General features: G+C 40.8%; 1 protein-coding gene across 1 annotated transcript in view; it reads right to left on the reverse strand.

Annotated features, from left to right (window-relative positions):
* Positions 1-9,423: 9,423 nt before the first annotated feature.
* LOC127572912 (solute carrier family 28 member 3-like) overlaps positions 9,424-17,847 on the reverse strand; it is a 66,496-nt gene continuing 58,072 nt past the window's right edge. The window contains exons 14-16 of the mRNA XM_052020640.1: positions 12,847-13,044; positions 12,246-12,327; positions 9,424-9,590 (exon numbers count right to left, since the gene is read on the reverse strand). Coding sequence (XP_051876600.1) covers positions 9,424-9,590; positions 12,246-12,327; positions 12,847-13,044 — 447 coding nt within the window. The remainder of the gene's footprint in view (positions 9,591-12,245; positions 12,328-12,846; positions 13,045-17,847) is intronic.

Below are 17,847 nucleotides of genomic sequence, written 5' to 3' on the forward strand. Positions count from 1 at the left end.
CAGCAATCACTTCAACCTAAAAAAGCAACTTGTCCCATGAAGCATGTTCAAATTAAAAATACACTTTAAATGTCCACAAACGGCCAGATATTTACCTCAGTAGAATGTGTGATCTGCTGCCAGCTCTTTGGTTAATGAGACCTAATGATCAATTTTAAACAAACTTCTCCCCTCCTGGGAACATCTGGTGCACCACTAACCACAATCAATTTCTACTCCAGTGGATTAATACAATGCAAAGTATTACTGAGGTGCAGAATATATTCCCAAAAAAATCCTAGAACCCTAGATCATTATAAAAGAGCCTTGAAAATGCAATTTCCACATTTGAATTTTATTTTGTCACTTCTTTTAATTCAGAAAACTCAATCGTTTGCAGGAGATTTATGAAAAACTATTTTGAGTATTTTTCTAATAGTTCTCCAGCAATAGTAATAAAGTGCCATTGCATTGAAGAATTAATTTTGCAGAATAAAGGTCAAAAGTTTTATTATAACACCTAGAAGAGAATTACTTTTAATATACAAAAAACCCTAAAATTAATTTCTAAAACTTCCTTGTTTGGCTCCACATAGCCGATGATCTGTTTCCTGGTAAACTTGGTCTGTAGGTAAAGCCACCGATCTTCCAGCTCAGGCACCCAGATAGTACTACAGTCATCTCTAGAGGGCTGAGTTTATAAGTAGTCAATAGGCATTTTTTTTTACAGTGACCATGATTTCTTCCTGTGGCTAGTTCGATGTTGGACATACCAGGAGGGCATAGGAATTTGAGAGAAAATTGAATTCCCTCGTTTTAAGTGTACACATCCCGAGTATCTATCATCGAGGGCAGTTAAAAGTTAAGCCCTTCAGTGTGCTGAAATATCAGACCCAATATCCAGAGATGGGACAATGTGGGATGAATTTCTGCCTACGCTTCTTCTACAAGGGCATCTGCATATTCCATGAAGTACCCATTCCTTGTAAAGATGCAAGTTTTCAATAAGCTCTCCTTTTCCTAAACAATCACATGTAGAGAGCCACTGATATTGTGCTCTCTGAATGCATTGCTGATATCTAGTTCTTTAACATGCAGGTCAACAGTTTAGCTGTGGCTTTGCCCAACAGAAAATCCACGTTTGAAACAGGTATGGCTAACAACTGAAACCAGTAACCTCCAGAACATGGGTTAGAGATTAAGCAGGGAAAGGCTAACCACGGCCACGGCCATGAAATTCAGAGGGGCTAATATTGGTTTCTACTGTGATTCCCAAAATATTGGAAAAATGTACATGCCAGCATGTAAAATACTAAAAGGTTTAATTATTACAACCTCATGTAATCATTCAATTGAAAAAATGAACAGTATAACATTTTTAGATTTCTTGCCATTTTTTCACAGAAATATTTAAATATTTTAAATCTTACAAGATTGATCATTATTTAAGGAGATCTCATCAAGGTGAGGAATCCTCCAACAAGGACCCTTTAAAGCAGGGAGGTGATTGGTATTTTAGCAAACCAGACATTTAGACTGATATTCATGATAATGAGAAAATAGAGGATCAATTAGCTTCATCTGGGAACAGATTACTGCTGCCCAGAAGTTAATTGCTGTTCTTGAGCACCAAAGAAATGCCAACCAAGTGCATATTACTACCATCAGAAAACAGACTGATGCCACCAGGAAGAGAAAGCAAATATTGCTGATGCTCAAAGTTTCAAAATAAGTATAAAGTGCTGGAAATACTCAGCAAGTCATATAATACCTGTTTGTGGGAAAACAGAATTAAAACACCAGAGGCCATTCAGTCCATCGAGTTCATACTGCCTTTCATCAGTCCAATTTCCCCTCTTATTTCCCTGAACCCTGCAACTTATTTCTCTCTCCCATGCACATCAACTTCCCTTTCATTTTCCACTTACCTTTTCTAGTGGTAATTTACACAAGAACACAAGAAAATTGGAGCAGGAATAGGACCCTCAACCCCGTCCTGCCATTCAATATGATCATGGCTGATCTACCCATTCAATATGATCATGGTTCAATTACTCCTCTGTGGCAGATCCCCATAGCTCTCAATCACCTGATTTTTCCAAAAAAATTACCTACCTCACTTTAAATACTTCTAATGAGCTGACCTCCACAACTCTCTGGGCCAAAGCACTCCAGAGATTGACCACCATTGCCAATTACAGTAGCCAATTAACTTACCAGTATATCTTTGGAATGCGGGAAGAAACCAGAGCACCCAGGAAAAAGCTACACAGTCACAGAAAGAATGTGCAATCTCCAGAGACAGCACAGGAGGTCAGGATCGGACTTGGATTGGTAGAACTGTGAAGCAGTATTGGTAACTGCCATGCCACTGTGCCATTTCATGACATAGGCTGTTCACCTTTCATCAGAACTGGGAGAAGTTAGGAGTGAAACAAATTCTGAGTTGCTGAGAAAGGAGGGTAAGAGTGCAGGGAGCAGATGAGAAGGTCTGTCAATTTAAATTTTCATCTCACTTCTACCCTCCATCTTTGGCCTGCTACACTGTTTCAATTAAGTTCAAGGTAAACTCAAGGAACAGCATCTCATCATCCAGCTTAGTACCTTCTGGATTCAACAAAATTTGACAATTTCAGATAATCAACCATTCCAGCCTCATATCTTGCCGTACTCTTTTTATCTCCTTTCCTTAGCATTTCACCCAGGCATACCTTTTGTTATTCACTAGAGCTTTTACCATGGTATTTCAGTTGACACCGCCACTTGTGTTATGTAACATCTCTTGGTCTCACAACCCTCTCCTCCTCCTCAGCAAATTAGAACATATTTCATTTTTCCCAGTTCTTATAGGAAGTCATCAATTTGATATGTTAACTATAATTCTCTTTCCATGGATGGGCCTGAACTGCTGGATATGTCTAAACTTTTCTGTTTTTATTGCTGCCATTGAGAGTTGATCCCCTGTATCAGGAAGCTATCTGGATCACATCAGCCAATTGGATGTCTGTTTCTGGGAGAGTGCCAGAAGAAGTGTAAAGTGGTGTCCACTCTCCTCCCATCATTAGGTCCCTGACAGGATCTAGCATCTACAAAAGACAATGCAGTCATTCATCGAGTTTTCTTTGATAGCACCTCCCAAGCCCACAACCTCTATCACCAAGAAGATAAAGACAGCAGGTGTGCTTGGACACTTCACCTGCAGCTTCCCCTCCAAATCATGTACCAACCTCACTTAGAAATATATCACTGTTCCTTCATCATTACTGGTTCTAAGTCCTGCCCAACTGTACTGTGCGAGAACCTTCACCAGAAAGAAAGAAGGTGTTTCACTATCACTTATTCAAGGGTGATTAGGGATGGGCAATAAATGCTGCCCTTGCCTGTAATATCCACATACCATAAATGAATAATTAACAATAATATGAAAGTGCCCTAACATATGTCCCACAGTCAACTACACTTTCCCAGGACAATGCAGTTGCCAGACAAGCCCTTAAAGTCCAAAGCTTGTCAAAGTCAAAGCTGAGTTTATTGTCATGTGCACAAGTACATGAATGCACATGCAATGAAAAACTTACTTGCAACAGCATCACAAGCACAAAGCATTACAGACTCAACATTCACAAGAAAATATAAATTAAACATAAATTATACAAAATTATACAAGAAAGAACACAATTAGAACAAAAAAAAACAAAGTCCATTGTAGTGCAAAGTGGTCATAGTGCTGCTATACTGAAGTAGTGATTAGGGTTGTGTGGGTAGGAACTGAATGGTTGAAGGGAAGTAGCTGTTCTTGAACCTGGTGGTGTGGGACTTCAGGCTTCTGTACCTCCTGCCCAATGGTAGCTGCAAAAAGATGGCATGGCCCGGATGGTAGGGATCTTTGATGATAGATGTTGCCATCTTGAGCCAGTGCCTCATGTGGATACTTTCAATGGTGGGGAGGGATGTATTGGACTGAGTCCATTCCTCTCTTAAGCTTCTTACATTCCTGCGCATTTGAATTGCTGAACCAGATCATGATGCAACCAGTCAGGATACTTTCAACGGTATATCTGTAGAAATTTGTCAGTGTTTGGTGTCATCTGAGAAAGTAAAGAAGCTGGCGTACCTTCCTTGGGATTGCATCTGTGTGCTGGGCCCAGGACAGATCATCCGATATGTTAACGCCCAGTAATTTAGAGCTGCTGACCCTCTCCACTGTCGATCCACCAATGTAGACTAACACATGTTCGCCCTCCTTCCCCTTCCTGAAGTCAACAATCAGTTCTTTAGTTTTACTAACATTGAGCGAGAGGTTCTTGTTCCATCTGCAGTTGCAATCAGTGAGAAGCAACAGCCTTTGCACCACCCTGGCTGCAGCCACAGGAGCTAGTGGTCTAACAATAGGTCAGCAAGCCAATTAGGGAAATGCAAGGGTGAAAGTCTCATAAACATTAAGTAAATTTCAATTAGTTTCAATGCTCAGAAATTTACGTTAATTAAAATATTTTCACAAATTCATTCCAGTCTAACTACTTCATATTTTAATATATGTAGTTAAGGTGAAGGCACGGTGGAATGGACTTTGCAGGTGTAACTTTTATCTTTCATTTAATGTCAGTGTTTAAGATCAAATGCATTGTGAAAACAGCCATTCTTTTCCAAGTCTGCAATTGCTGGAAGACATGGATATTTGCCCTCAACAACAAGAGTTTTGCAGAGTAAAGTATGATTGGGGCATAGAGCTTTAAAAGTGCCACTGCCTCACGTAATCCCATTATCTGAATCAATTGAGCTGCATGGACAGCGAGGATTTTTTTGGAATCTGGACCAGCAAGCGTCAGGTAAAGGTCAAGTTGAGGGTTGACAGTAAGGGACCATCATCCACCCATCTCAGTGTGTGCCATCAGAGGGAACTGTGGGTATATGTTTTCAACAGGACAACCCACGGTGTGTCGTAACTGCAACAAACCCAGACACAAGGTGGCCCAAGGCAAAGCAGTCAACTTCAGGAAAGCCACCAGACCAAGGACTACAGAGAAAGCAAATATTAACATCTGCACAGGGAAGCAGGCCATCTCTACAAGGCCTGCCCGAAATGAGCCTGTACCTATGCACAGGCAATAAGAGGGGGAGCTGGAACTAACAACCCCCCCAAGGAACGCTGACACACCCCCTATCAGCACAGAGGCCCCAGCAGAGACTAAGACCAAGAGGAGTAAGGAAAGCTTGACCATTTCGAGCTTCCAAACCCCACTCATGCTCAGTCCCCTTCCCAAGAGACAAAGTCAGTGGAAGAGGGAGCAAGGGAGGGACAAGAAGGGGAATGGCAAGTGGTGAAGAGGAAGAATATATAGAAGGCACCACCTAAGAGACAAAGGGCCATTGAGAATAAGAGTATCAGGAAAAAAAGAGTTATGCAACAGACGGATGACTGCAACCTCTCCTTGTCTGTGGATGAAGCCAATATGGGATGCTGACAATGTAGGCAGAGGAAACATCAAAATGGAGGGGACAAAATGGAGGAGAGCCAACAGGCAAGCACATGCGAGGGAAGAAACCGGCTTGTCGCCCCTCCCATGCCCCCCCACACAGGAGACTGGGAGCAGCACAGAGGAGCCAGCCCCTAGCTCCGGGAGACCAGGAGCAGCACAGAGGCTGTTGCCCCAAACTGCAGGAGACTGGGAACAGTTCAGTGCTCAATGCACCCCAGCTCCAGGAGAAGGGGAGCAGTGCAACACCCTAAGCATTCCAGCACCAGGAGATGGAGGGAACAGAACAGTCAGAGGCCAGAAGAGCAGGAACGCAGACTGATCTCCCCCGAGTGACGCCACCGGCATCACCATAAGGGACCCCACTCCCGGTCCCTGAGCCCGAAAACAGCGCTACAGTTCACCAAAGCTGTGGGCATGAGGGCTCAGGCTGACAATGGACTGTATGCTTGTGAACCCTGAACTCCAAAACAACTATAGAGGTAAACCTTGCGCCACTAAACGTGCAGTGTGAAACGCACTGCACGATGCATTAATGCCTTGCAATACTTTGCCAATGTCAAGGCAGATCTGACTTTCTATAGGAGTGTGGACTGCCGCCACTATCGGAGGGGGTCATAATGGTGGTCCCACTGTTTGTCTATATGGTGTGGGGGCAACAATTGTCACAGTTCCAGCCTGGGAATCCTGTTGCAGGGACGTAACTTCTCAAGCACTTAAGTCAGAGGTGGTTGGTGGAAATCTCCTCAGGCAGATGTACTGTACCAAAACACACTGCTCCAGCTGATCAACGTGTATGCCTCACCCGTGCGGGCAAGCAGCTGGCTGTCCTCCAGCAGCTCCCACCACTGCTCGTGATGTCCCAGCCAGTCGTGCTGGCCAGTGACTTCAACAGCATCATCAATGCAGCTGGACGATCTGGCAGATCTGACAGCAGACCGGACAGCACCTCCAGACTCCTGATGGAAACAGTTAAAGATGCAAAGTAGTGCAACGCCTTTAGCAACCTTGCAGGTGGAGCAGCAAACCAGCTGGTCAGGATTGGATGGCTCAGCCTGGTTCCAGATAGACTTCCTCTTCCTGTCCAAGACAGTCATGGTCAGATCCTCCAATGTCATGCCAGTGTTCTTCTCTGACCATTGCCTCCTTCGGGCTGATTGTCACTTACAGGAGAACATGAAGGCAGGCAGGGGAACATGGAAGTTGAACGTCAAGCTGCTAACCCCAGAGAACATAAAGGAACTAAAGAGGGATTACACAGATTGGTGAACAATGATCACCTCTCTGACCCCCCAAAGCACTGGTAGAAAGCAACCAAGGAGAATATTGAGGTTCTTCATCATCAAAGGTGTTCAGAAACCAAGACTGAGTCAGAAGGAATAGTGTCAACTCCAGATGGACTTGCAGCAACTTCCCCTTCTGCAGTCAAGGGGGTTGAATGTTTGGAAGGACCTCTGGGAGGTGAAGAGCTGGCAAACTGCACTCTTTGCCTCAGAATCCTCCAAGACTATCCTCCGATCCAGAATCTACTCCGTGGAGCAAGATGAGACATGCTCACACTTATTCTTCCAAAAGGTTCACATGGGGAGTTCTGTGATCCATAGCCTTAAAGAAGAGGGAGGCTCGGTAACATCCTCGCAGACAGACACATGGAGGATCTGCAGATCCTTCAATGCCAGTCTGTATGACAGAAAGGCCAGAGTCTCCCAGAACTTCCTGTCCTCTATCATGGAGGATTTAAATGACAGCAAGTGAGAGTGTCTGGGCCAACCACTGACTCTGGGGGAGCTGACTGGCTCCATCCATTCCTTTGACTCAAATAAAACTCCCAAAAGTGATAACACTACTAAATGTATTGACCAAATGACACTAATAATGTAAGGAGCTTTGCATTGCGTTTATTCTTTTGTATATATTTTTTATTATGTAAAGATTATTTTTGAATTTAAAAAAAATTGTTCTTCTTCCTGACCTTTAACATTTAGGGAGAGATGCTTTGTTCCTCAGTGGAAGCTCATGGTGCAGGATCTACCCCATCAGTGAGGCATTATTGGAAAGTCACATGTAGACTTGCATGGTATCTTGATTCCAAAGTAATCGATGATAAGTGATACAGTGAGCTGAAGCAATTTAATGGGTTGGTCAGAGGATGTGTACATTATTCTGAGCACACAAACTTGCCATTGTCTTCCCAGTACACTTTAAGATAAGATATCTTTATTAGTCACATGTATATTGAAACACACAGTGAAATACATCTTTTGTGTACAGTGTTCTGGGGGCAGCCCCCAAGTGTTGCCACATTTCCGGTGCCAACATAGCATGCCCACAACTTCCTAACCCGTACATTTTTGGAATGTGGGAGGAAACCGGAGCACCCGGAGGAAACACACGCAGACACGGGGAGAACGTACAAACTCCTTACAGACAGTGGCCGGAATTGAACCTGGGTCACTGGTGCTGTAATAGCTAACTGCTACACTACTGTGCCTGCCACTACTAACAGGAGGTTCAATATTTCAAAAGAAGGATCAGCCCTCTATGCTTGTACCATTACTGTTTTTTTAAATTATTTCCAGGCAAATCCTGGGCCATTTACAGAAGCCAACACTAGACTGTGAATCACCTGCCTCTGGCAATCTTCTGGTGCATGACTCCCAGCAGCAGCTCGACCACTATACCATACCTTGCCATGCTTTCCTCAAAATGCATTGATATCACAGGAAATCCTGACCACTGGAAGACAGCAGCATTAATGAGCAGCAGGATGTTGGCATGACCAAAAGGTGACAATGATTAAAGCAGGTAAGAATTATGTTACTTACTTTGCAAATTTACATTATATTATTTATGAGCACTATCATTAGTAAATTGTTCATCCCCCACATTCACTAATTTTTCACAACCCTTAAAATTCAAATTGCTAAAACTCAACATAAATGCCTAAGAATAATTAATATTATCAATTGAAATTATTCTTAAATATCAAATTCTGCCAAGTCTATGCATAGTTTATCTTTCTGAGGAATAAGAAGGTCATGATTCAAACGTTCTTTATCTCTTTTAAGTGTTAGCTCGGTCCTTTACCAAGACTGAAGATAATATGCAGAAGATACGAATACCTGTTTCAAATCTAAAGGGGATTCTTCATCTCCATTCCCAGTTTGCATTATTATATTAGTAACTATAGGGGGCACCAGGACACAGCTCGAGGTGGGTGTTTCATAAGCTGGTGTTGGCTTTTGAAAATAGCATAGGATTTGCCAGGAAACATTTTGAAGATCAACAACTATATTTCGTCAACTGCCAAAAGTAAGACAGTCAGAAAGCTTACAGAATTGACTGATATCACTCAACCCAAAGAATAATTGCAGACAAGCTGTATTTGTGGTACTCATTTAATTTAAAAATATTACAAAACTAAGTTAATTACAATAGATATGCATTTGAAAGGTCTATAATTTGCTATTAAAATAACAACCAGACTAATTAAGCACAAATGCAACAATCACTTCAAGTGAGGGGAGCATATTAAAGTTGCTGCCCGAAATGTGCCGCTCTACCATAACACAAAAAGGGGTTCTCCTTCTTTGGCTCAACATTGACACTTCCTTGCACATTACCATTTCTAAGTCTGGGAACTATTCTCTTCAGGATTTAATTGTTGATATTAAAATGCATTGCCATCCTTTTCTTGTTTTCTTTCCTTTCTTTTGCTCAAACCTTCTCTTACTCCATGTATTTCTTTTTCTACACCAGATTTAGCTTTGAATTCACCATTTTAATTTATACTTTCTTCCTCAGTCCTTGCACAATCTGTCAATTGTTATCTGATTGGCGAAGGAGATGGGCAGTAGCTTTCAGGTCCCATTCACCTGAATTCCCTCACTGCAAAACCATCAGCTCACACTTTCAGCAATAAGTGCCACAAATATTGTTGAGATTATATAGACAAGAGTAAGTAGAATCAACAAAAGCTGTCAATTTTTCCTCTCCTAGAGCAAATTATGGGTAATAGTGTTTTGGCAATCATACCTGCCATACAAGCAGTCATAAAGCAGGCAACAGTCCCAGAAATGAGAGCCCTCATACTGACAGCGGCTATCTCACGAAATCTTGATGGAGCCATTGATGCTGTTAAAACAAAAATGTAAAACTGGAGAGGAAGAGGGTGCTTTCAGTAGTTACCTGTACTTGTAGTATAATAATTTCATACAAGTATTTACAATTCAATCAATTTCCCAAATCTGGTTTAAAAATATTTCTGTCCCATTTCAAAAAAATACTTTCAATCTTTAACTCCTTAGTTCTTTTCTGAAGTTTTTTTAAAATCTTTGTTCATCTGATCTTAAAATAGAATCTCTACTCCAAGAGACCTCCATTAGCTCACTGTGACTATGCATGAACCTCAACTTTGGCTACAAATGGCTAATGTCGGAAGAACAGTAAATTATAACAGAGTTAAAGCCAAGGACAATCCTCCTGTCATAAGCACACTAATCATCAGTAGTTACTATCAATACCAGAAGTCATTGTTTTTTCCTTCCCAGTTCAAATGGACTAATCATAATGACAGCAAATCAAAAACTGCAGATGCTGGAATTCTGAAATAAAAGGGAAGAATGCTGGAAATGCTCACCAGGTCAGGGACCATCTGTGGAAAGAGAAACTGAGTTAACGTATCAGGACAAAGACCCTTCACCAAATTGGTGACATCATCACATTCTGTAGCTTTGTCCTGGAATCTTCTTATGTGTTTATCTCAATGAGACTCAAATGAGTCACATGAGAACTTGCCAATAAATACAACTATAAAGTCAACCTTATAATTGGCCTTTAAGAAATGCATCTGAGAAATGTATTTTAGAATTATAGAAGACATACAACACCGAAGATGACCTATCAATCCACTGTGTCTATGCCCACTGAGTAAAAGCTACCCAGCCTAATCACACCTTCCAGCATCAGGTCTGTATCTGGCAATTTACAGCTCTTTTAGTACACATCAAAGTACTTTTTGAATTTGATCAGGGTTTCTGCTTCCAGTATCCCAACCAATCTATGGATAAAATCATTATCATTTTCTAGCTAATCCTTTAAATCTATTTCCTCTGGCTTTTGACCCCTCTACTAAGGGAAATTACGAGCAGCCATCCCACTTACTCTAACTAGGCACCTCATAACACATTTTATTTAAATCTCCCCTCAGCCTCCTCTCCATAAAAATGAAAATCTAACGCAACTATGGTCAATCTGAAGCCAGCCCCAAACCCAAGTACTTAGAATCTTTATCCAAACCTAACTCAACCATAGCCTATTCTTTTGGAGGCCACTACAATAGCATCAAAGCCTCCTCCCCTTATTTTATCCCTTGACCACCCTTAGCCTAGACCCCTAGCCAATTACTCAACTCCCCAAACTCTCTATTACCCTGATTCACCAACCTCCTCATTGCCCTATGCCCCAATCCTCCAAAGGAGGCCCCAATCTCCTCTCCTAATAAAGCCCCCAAACCTCCATTGACTAACACTCACTCAACCTCCCTCAGGCCCTGATGCCCATCCTTCCCCGCATACATACCTAGAGATCCTAATCACCTGATAACCAACTCTTTCCAGGCCCGAATAAGGCTTCCTATGGTTGAGTGTACCCCCAATCTTCACTCACGTACACAATCATCCCCCCAAAATCTCCGATAGCTCCATCACTCCATTTCACCCCAAGTCCAGATGGCTCTGCGCTTTTCCCTGGCCTGGATCCTATGGTAGCTGGCCGCACTGCAAAACCCACTCACCGTAGACCTCCCTCCAATTCCAATCCTGAAATCTAGCTATTGTTTACATACAAACCCAAACCAAAATGAGGATGGGTAGCAAATGGTCTTGGCAGATCTTACAATGATCACATTATTGGAAATTAAATACTATTTACTAGTACAATAAATAACACATTTTATCACTTTTTTGATAATGGAGAGTAGGCAAATGGGGGTAATAATCAGCAGGATTGGATTGTCTTGCTTTCTGTGGACAGGGCATACTTTGGTAAATTCCTACTCAGTAGGGTAAACATTTAGTTAATACTTAAGCTTCTCAAGGTGTAGCTAGTTCTGGAGCTGGGGTTGTATTAGGGTCTTTAGACTTTGCTCCACTTAGTAACCTGAGCCAATGCTTAATATCCCATTGAATGAACTGAAGAGGCCATAGTAAGAAGCTCAGATATCGTACAGGAGCAACTTATGGGACTAACTTTGAAAAAGTATGTATAACAACCCAGAAACATGGAAAACATGATGTTTAAATACTTTGTACATGATCTTTTCCATGTCCAAAAAACAAAAATAAAATGCAGTTGATGGAAACCTGAAACAAAAATAGGAAATGCTGGATATACTCAGCAGATCAGTCAGAAATAAAGTTAAAATTTCACATTAATGACCTTTTATCAGAGGCTGAGTCCTTAGCCAGTAACGTACCAATGGCTAACATTCTGCAGTCAACAGAGAATATTCGGGGAATCCCACTTGGTGACACCGTCCATGACAACCAGCTCTGCCCACAACCTGCCCCTTGGGTCTCAAATATAACTTTAGCAAACCTACACAACAGCATTATAATTTAGAATGGCTGAGTGAATTTATTGTCAGCTGTGACAACATAAACTGAAATTGATTAGTTAAAATGCAACACATAATTTGCCAGTATTAACTAACAGTTCCAACATTCAGCTCTTTCTGTAAGTACACATTACATCCTTTAATCATAAAGCATAGCAAAAAAAAAGACTTACTTAGTCCTCCTATTACAATACCAACAGAACCAAAGTTAGCAAATCCACATAGGGCATACGTAGCAATAGCTTCAGAACGGACCTATAAAAGAGTCAGAGTAAAGAAACTGATTAGTTAATTATCCTGTGGAAAGACAATATTTTTCTTTTGAGTATGTAAATGCAAAATAAAATACATTTGAGTTAACAAAATGAACAAAGTACTTGAAATGATTTAATTAATAAACTAAAATATTTTTGAGTTTATTAATTTGTGTTTAAAAGTAGGAAATTGATCATACTGTTGTCAATAATCCTACATAATAACAAGCTTTTGCTGAAGAGGAATGCATTTCCGGCATAAAGATGTACCACCACAAAATTTTAAAATCCTAGCCTATTATTCAGCATTCATTCATTTAAGTGTATCTTGTAATTGGTTACTGTAGGATTAAAGCCCTATAGTTTATAAAAGTTTTATGCAATTTAAAGTAAATAGCTCTTGTGTAATGAATGAGAAAGACAGTTCTTCTGATAAGTTGGATAAACATATATATGGCAATGCTTGCATTAGAAGTATAAAATCAATCTTCTTCACGTAGAAACCATTATGTTTACTTACTGACAAATATTGCTTCGAACCATCAATGTACTCAGGATGGCCTTCAGTTCTTTTTGATATCAATGCAGATAATCTTTGATAAGCTAAAAACTCATTGAAGAACGTTTTTATTCCTAGGAGCTCACCAACCATAAAACTGTCATCCCAGTCCACGCCCATTAAGAAGGCAAGTGGCATAAAGATATAGGAACAAATTAGCTGGAAAATATATCATATGACATTAAATTAATTTTTTTACTGGTAGATTTCTCTACATAAATATCTTCATGTTATTTAATAATGAAAACTATTCTAGTCCAAACAATGTTGCTATTATACAGTTTTGACATCTAAAAAAAAGGCCCAAATTCCTGCCAAACTGGACAAATCCAAAATCCCAGATATGGTTACATTTGAACATCTGGGGGAAATGCCTGTATTAAATTGGATGCTCCATTGGTGTCTACCCTTGGGTGTGGTATTTCTGAAAAATCTCTGAAAGACTTTTATTTATGTGGTATCTTTCACAAAATCATTACATCCTAAGTAAGCCTATTTTTGAAGCACTCGTACTGTTATAATTCAATTGATTTATGCACTGCAATGTTCCATAAGCAGCAGTGAGAAAGAAATAAAAACAAATAATCTGTTTTAATGATATTGGATGAAGTATAAACATTGGCTTACTATGAGAACTTGCTCTTAAGAAGGCTGGCCTAGACTATATTAACTAGGTAGAATGAGCCACTTGGGTGAGGCATGTAGCAATTGTCATAGTGATCAAGAAAACCAAGGACCTATCAAAGTGTTAGTGATGTCCATGGATTGCATTCTTCCTGTGACTGTTCCAGGGTGGCTAATGTTCAAGGCTTAAAGAAGATGCCAATGAGATCTGCATACCTCTTGTCTTTCATATGATAAAGTTCAATATGTCAAAGCACAACATCTTCCATCATGCACTCCATGTTAGCTTTGTCATCATTGAGGCTGGCTATTGATGTCTTCATTTGGCAGAATGCCTCAGACAGCCTTTCCTGGGGAGGTGTTTTGATACTGGTAGTGCTATGTTGAGAGCTTTTGCTCTTCTTGTGCCCTCTGTTGTTCAAACTCTAATAGTTCCACATTTGTGAGCACACCATGCAATTCCAGTAAATCTTCTATATCATTCTGATCACCTTCATCAAATCTAACCTTATTTGCCAACTCGACAATGCTTTCTTGGAAAATTTTCACTTTCGTAAATCCATCCACATTAAATGCTTTTTTAGGAGAATAGCCACCTTCCTCGATGATTACTTTCAGTTCCTTTGAAAACATTTTCTGCCACCATAATATCTGTACTTATTGCTTCTCCAGCAAGATAAATGAGGTTTGTATGCTTCTTGAAAAGTTCAAACCAGCCATGGCTGGCCTTGAACATATCAGCACTTTTAAAAGATCCATCACCTCCTCATATTCTTTCAAGTCTTACCAATAACAATCTCACTTTTTCCTGGATCATCTTCAATCTCAGAGATATAAGGCATTGATTTTAATCTTCTAAGAACATGCTTAATCCTTGTTCTATTCTCTCCATTCTGACATCTCTGTCCTTCATAGCATATGTTGCACTCCAGTGGAGGTCTATTTTTTAATAGCCAATCGTGTCAAAAGTCAATTACATAAGTATGTTATGGTTTGTTTCAATAGGTAAATACGTCCATTACAGGTGATTTCAATTGCCACTTATTGGTATTATCGATGTCGCTTTACAATGGGATATACCAGATAGCTGAAGGCTGGTATCTTGTCTATTATGAATCTTTCCTACTAAATTATAGCTATTGATTATATCTTATTCAATGTCTTCTGACGTTAAGGACAAGGGCTTTGTAAATTGAGGACACATAATATAAAGAGTCTATTGCATTATAAAAATATTTTGTAAATGTTCATAAATTGTGGAGTACTAAGATAAGATATCTTTATTAGTCACATGTACATCAAAACACACAGTGAAATGCATCTTTTTTGCGTAGAGTGTTCTGGGGGCAGCCCGCAAATGCCACCACGCTTCTGGCGCCAACATAGCATGCCCTCAACTTCCTAACCCGTACTACTACTACTACTACTTGCAGTAATGTTCGAGATAGCAGATGAGGAACAAAACCATCATGCAGTGAAATGTAGACTAAAAGTAGGATGTCACATTACAGCTGCACAAGATGTCGGTAAGGCCACATCTAGTGTACTACGTAGTTCTGGTCACCCTACTATAGGAAGGGAGTCACTAAACTGGAAAGGGCACAATAAAGATTTATGAGGACGTTTTCAGGAAGGAAGGATTTAAGTTATAAGGAGAGGAAGTGGGTGAGTACTAAACAAGTTCTTCACATCAGCATTCACCAAGAAGAAGGACACAGAGTATAGTGAGATCAGTGTGGGGCAGTGTTGGGTTTATTGAAGAACATTAAGGTGAACCAGAAGACCAATGGTGTTCTGCAGGAATCAGTGCTGGGACCTCTGCTGTTTGAGATATTTATTAATGACTTGGACAAAAATGTAGATGGGCTGATTAGTAAGTTTGCAGACGACACAAAAATTAGTGGAGTTGCAGATAGTGAAGAAGGTTGTCAAAGGATTCAGCAGGACATAGATCAGTAGCAGATATGGGTGGAGAAATGGCAGATGGAGTTTAATCCAGATAAATGAGCTGTTGCACTTCGTGAGGTCTAATTTAAAGGAAACATATACAATAAATGGCATTGTACGTTTAAGAGCATTGATGTACAGAGGGATCATGGGATCCAAGTCCATAGTTCCCTGAAAGTGGCAACACAAGTAGGTAGGGTGGTAAAGGCGGCATATGCCATGCTTGCATTCATTGATCAGGCACTAAATACAAGAATCGGGAAGTCATGCTGCAGCTGTATAAAACTCTGGTTAGGCCACACGGAATATTGTGTTCAGTTCTGGTCCCCCCATTACAGGAAGGATGTGGAGGCTTTGAAGAGGGTGCAGAGGAGGTTCAACCAGAATGCTGCCTGGATTAGAGAGTATTAGCTATAAAGAGAGGTTCGCGAGACTTGGATTGTTTTCTATGAAGCGTTGGAGGCTGAGGGGATACCTGATATAAGTTTATAAAATTATAAAAAGTGTAGATGGGGTAGATAGTCAGAGTCTCTTTCCTAGGGTAGAAATGTCAAATATTAGAGGACATGGCTATATGGTGAGAGGGGGAAATTTTAAGGGAAATGGGAGGGGCAAACTTTTTGTTTTACACACAGAGAGCGGTAGGTGCTTGGAACGTGCTGCCTGGGGTAGTGGTGAAAGCAGACACAATCGTGATGTTTAAGAGGCATTTAGACAGACACATAAACATGAGGGGAATGGAAGGATATGGATCATGTGCAGGCAGATGGGATTAGTTTCATTTGGCATCATGGTCAGCACAGACATCATGGGCTGAAGGGCCAGTTCCTCTGCTGTACTGTTTTATGTTCTTACAGACTGCCTGAATTGATGCAAAATGAACTGATAGGAGTTGTGCCCTCATTTGTCCTCTTCCCCAACTAGTTCCTTCTGTCCTTATCTGGTTCCACCTATCACCTAATAGCCTCTTTCTCTACACTCCCCCTCCCGTCCCGGTTCGATCTGCCTATTTTTTTCCCTTCTCTGTTTCCACCTATCACCTGCCAGTCTCTGTCTCAACTCTCCCCTCTCTGGCTCCATCTGCCCATCATCCCCCTCTCATTTGGTTCCAACATCACCTACCAGCCTCTGTCTTACTCCTTCCTCTTACTTGTGTGCACTGGCTATTTTCCGTCTACACACACAGTACTGATGCAGGGTCTCGAACGGAAATGCTGACTATCCCTTTCCCTGCACAGATGCTGTTTGACCCACTAAGTTCTTCCACTAGTTTTATTTTAGTTACCATGTTAACTTGGTCTTTGTTAACACGTAGCCTCATTTATAAATATTAAGGTTTCTATTTGAAAAACAATCTACTTTTGTTTTCACAGGCCCTCCACCTCCTCTTGATGGCTACTCTTACAACCCTAATCTTTTTAGTGGTATAGTAAAACTCTGATAATCCAGCATTCTTGGGTCTTGGTAATGCCAGACTTGTCTATATTCTGGATTCTCAGATGTTCCTCCTACTAATACCCAATTTTTACTTGTTATACAGAGTTTAATAAATTTTCCAGTGAACCCAGTGAGTTTAAAGGGAGCAGGAAATGTGAAAGCACCCCGAATCCCAGCTCAAACCACAAAGTGACCCACATTCCTGATCCTTGTTGTTCTGAACCTCAACACTAGTTGAGAAAGAAAGTCAGGAAAAAGGAGGCATGGATCAGATACAGGTAGCTGGGATCAACTGAATCCCTGGAGTACAGGGGATGCAGGAGTATACTTTAAAAGGAAATCAGGCAGGCGAAAAGGGGGCATGAGATAGCTTTGGCAAAGAAAATTAAGGAGAATCTGAAGAGATTTTAAGTATATTAAGGGAAAAAGAGTAACTTGTGAGAGAACACGACCCTCAAAGACCAAAGTGAACATCTACATGTGGAACTGCAGGAGATGGGCAAATCCTCAATGCATATTTCTCCTCCATTTTTATGTGGAGAAATACATGGACTAGGGAACTCGGGAAAGTTAATGGGGATTTCTTGAGGATAGTGCACATTACAGTAGAGGACGTGCTGGATGTCTTAAAATGTAAAAAGGTAGATAAATCTCTGGGGCCGGATCAGGTATAGCCAAGAACACTGTGAGAAGCTAGAGAAGAAATTCTGGTACCCCTTGCAGAAATATTTGTATCATCATTAGCAACAGGTGAGGCGCTGGAAAACTGGATGGTGGCTAACGTTGTGCCTTTATTTAAGAAGGGTTACAAAGAGAAACCTGAGAACTATAGACCAATAAGCCTAAGATCTGTAGCATGAAGTTTGTGAAGGGGATTCTGAGGGATAAGGTATACAGGCAGTTGGAAAGAGAGTGATTGATTAGGTTGATTAGTCAGCAAAGCTGTGTGCAGGG

This window comes from Pristis pectinata, chromosome 7, assembly GCF_009764475.1.
Source record: "Pristis pectinata isolate sPriPec2 chromosome 7, sPriPec2.1.pri, whole genome shotgun sequence".
NCBI classification, from domain to species: domain Eukaryota; kingdom Metazoa; phylum Chordata; class Chondrichthyes; order Rhinopristiformes; family Pristidae; genus Pristis; species Pristis pectinata.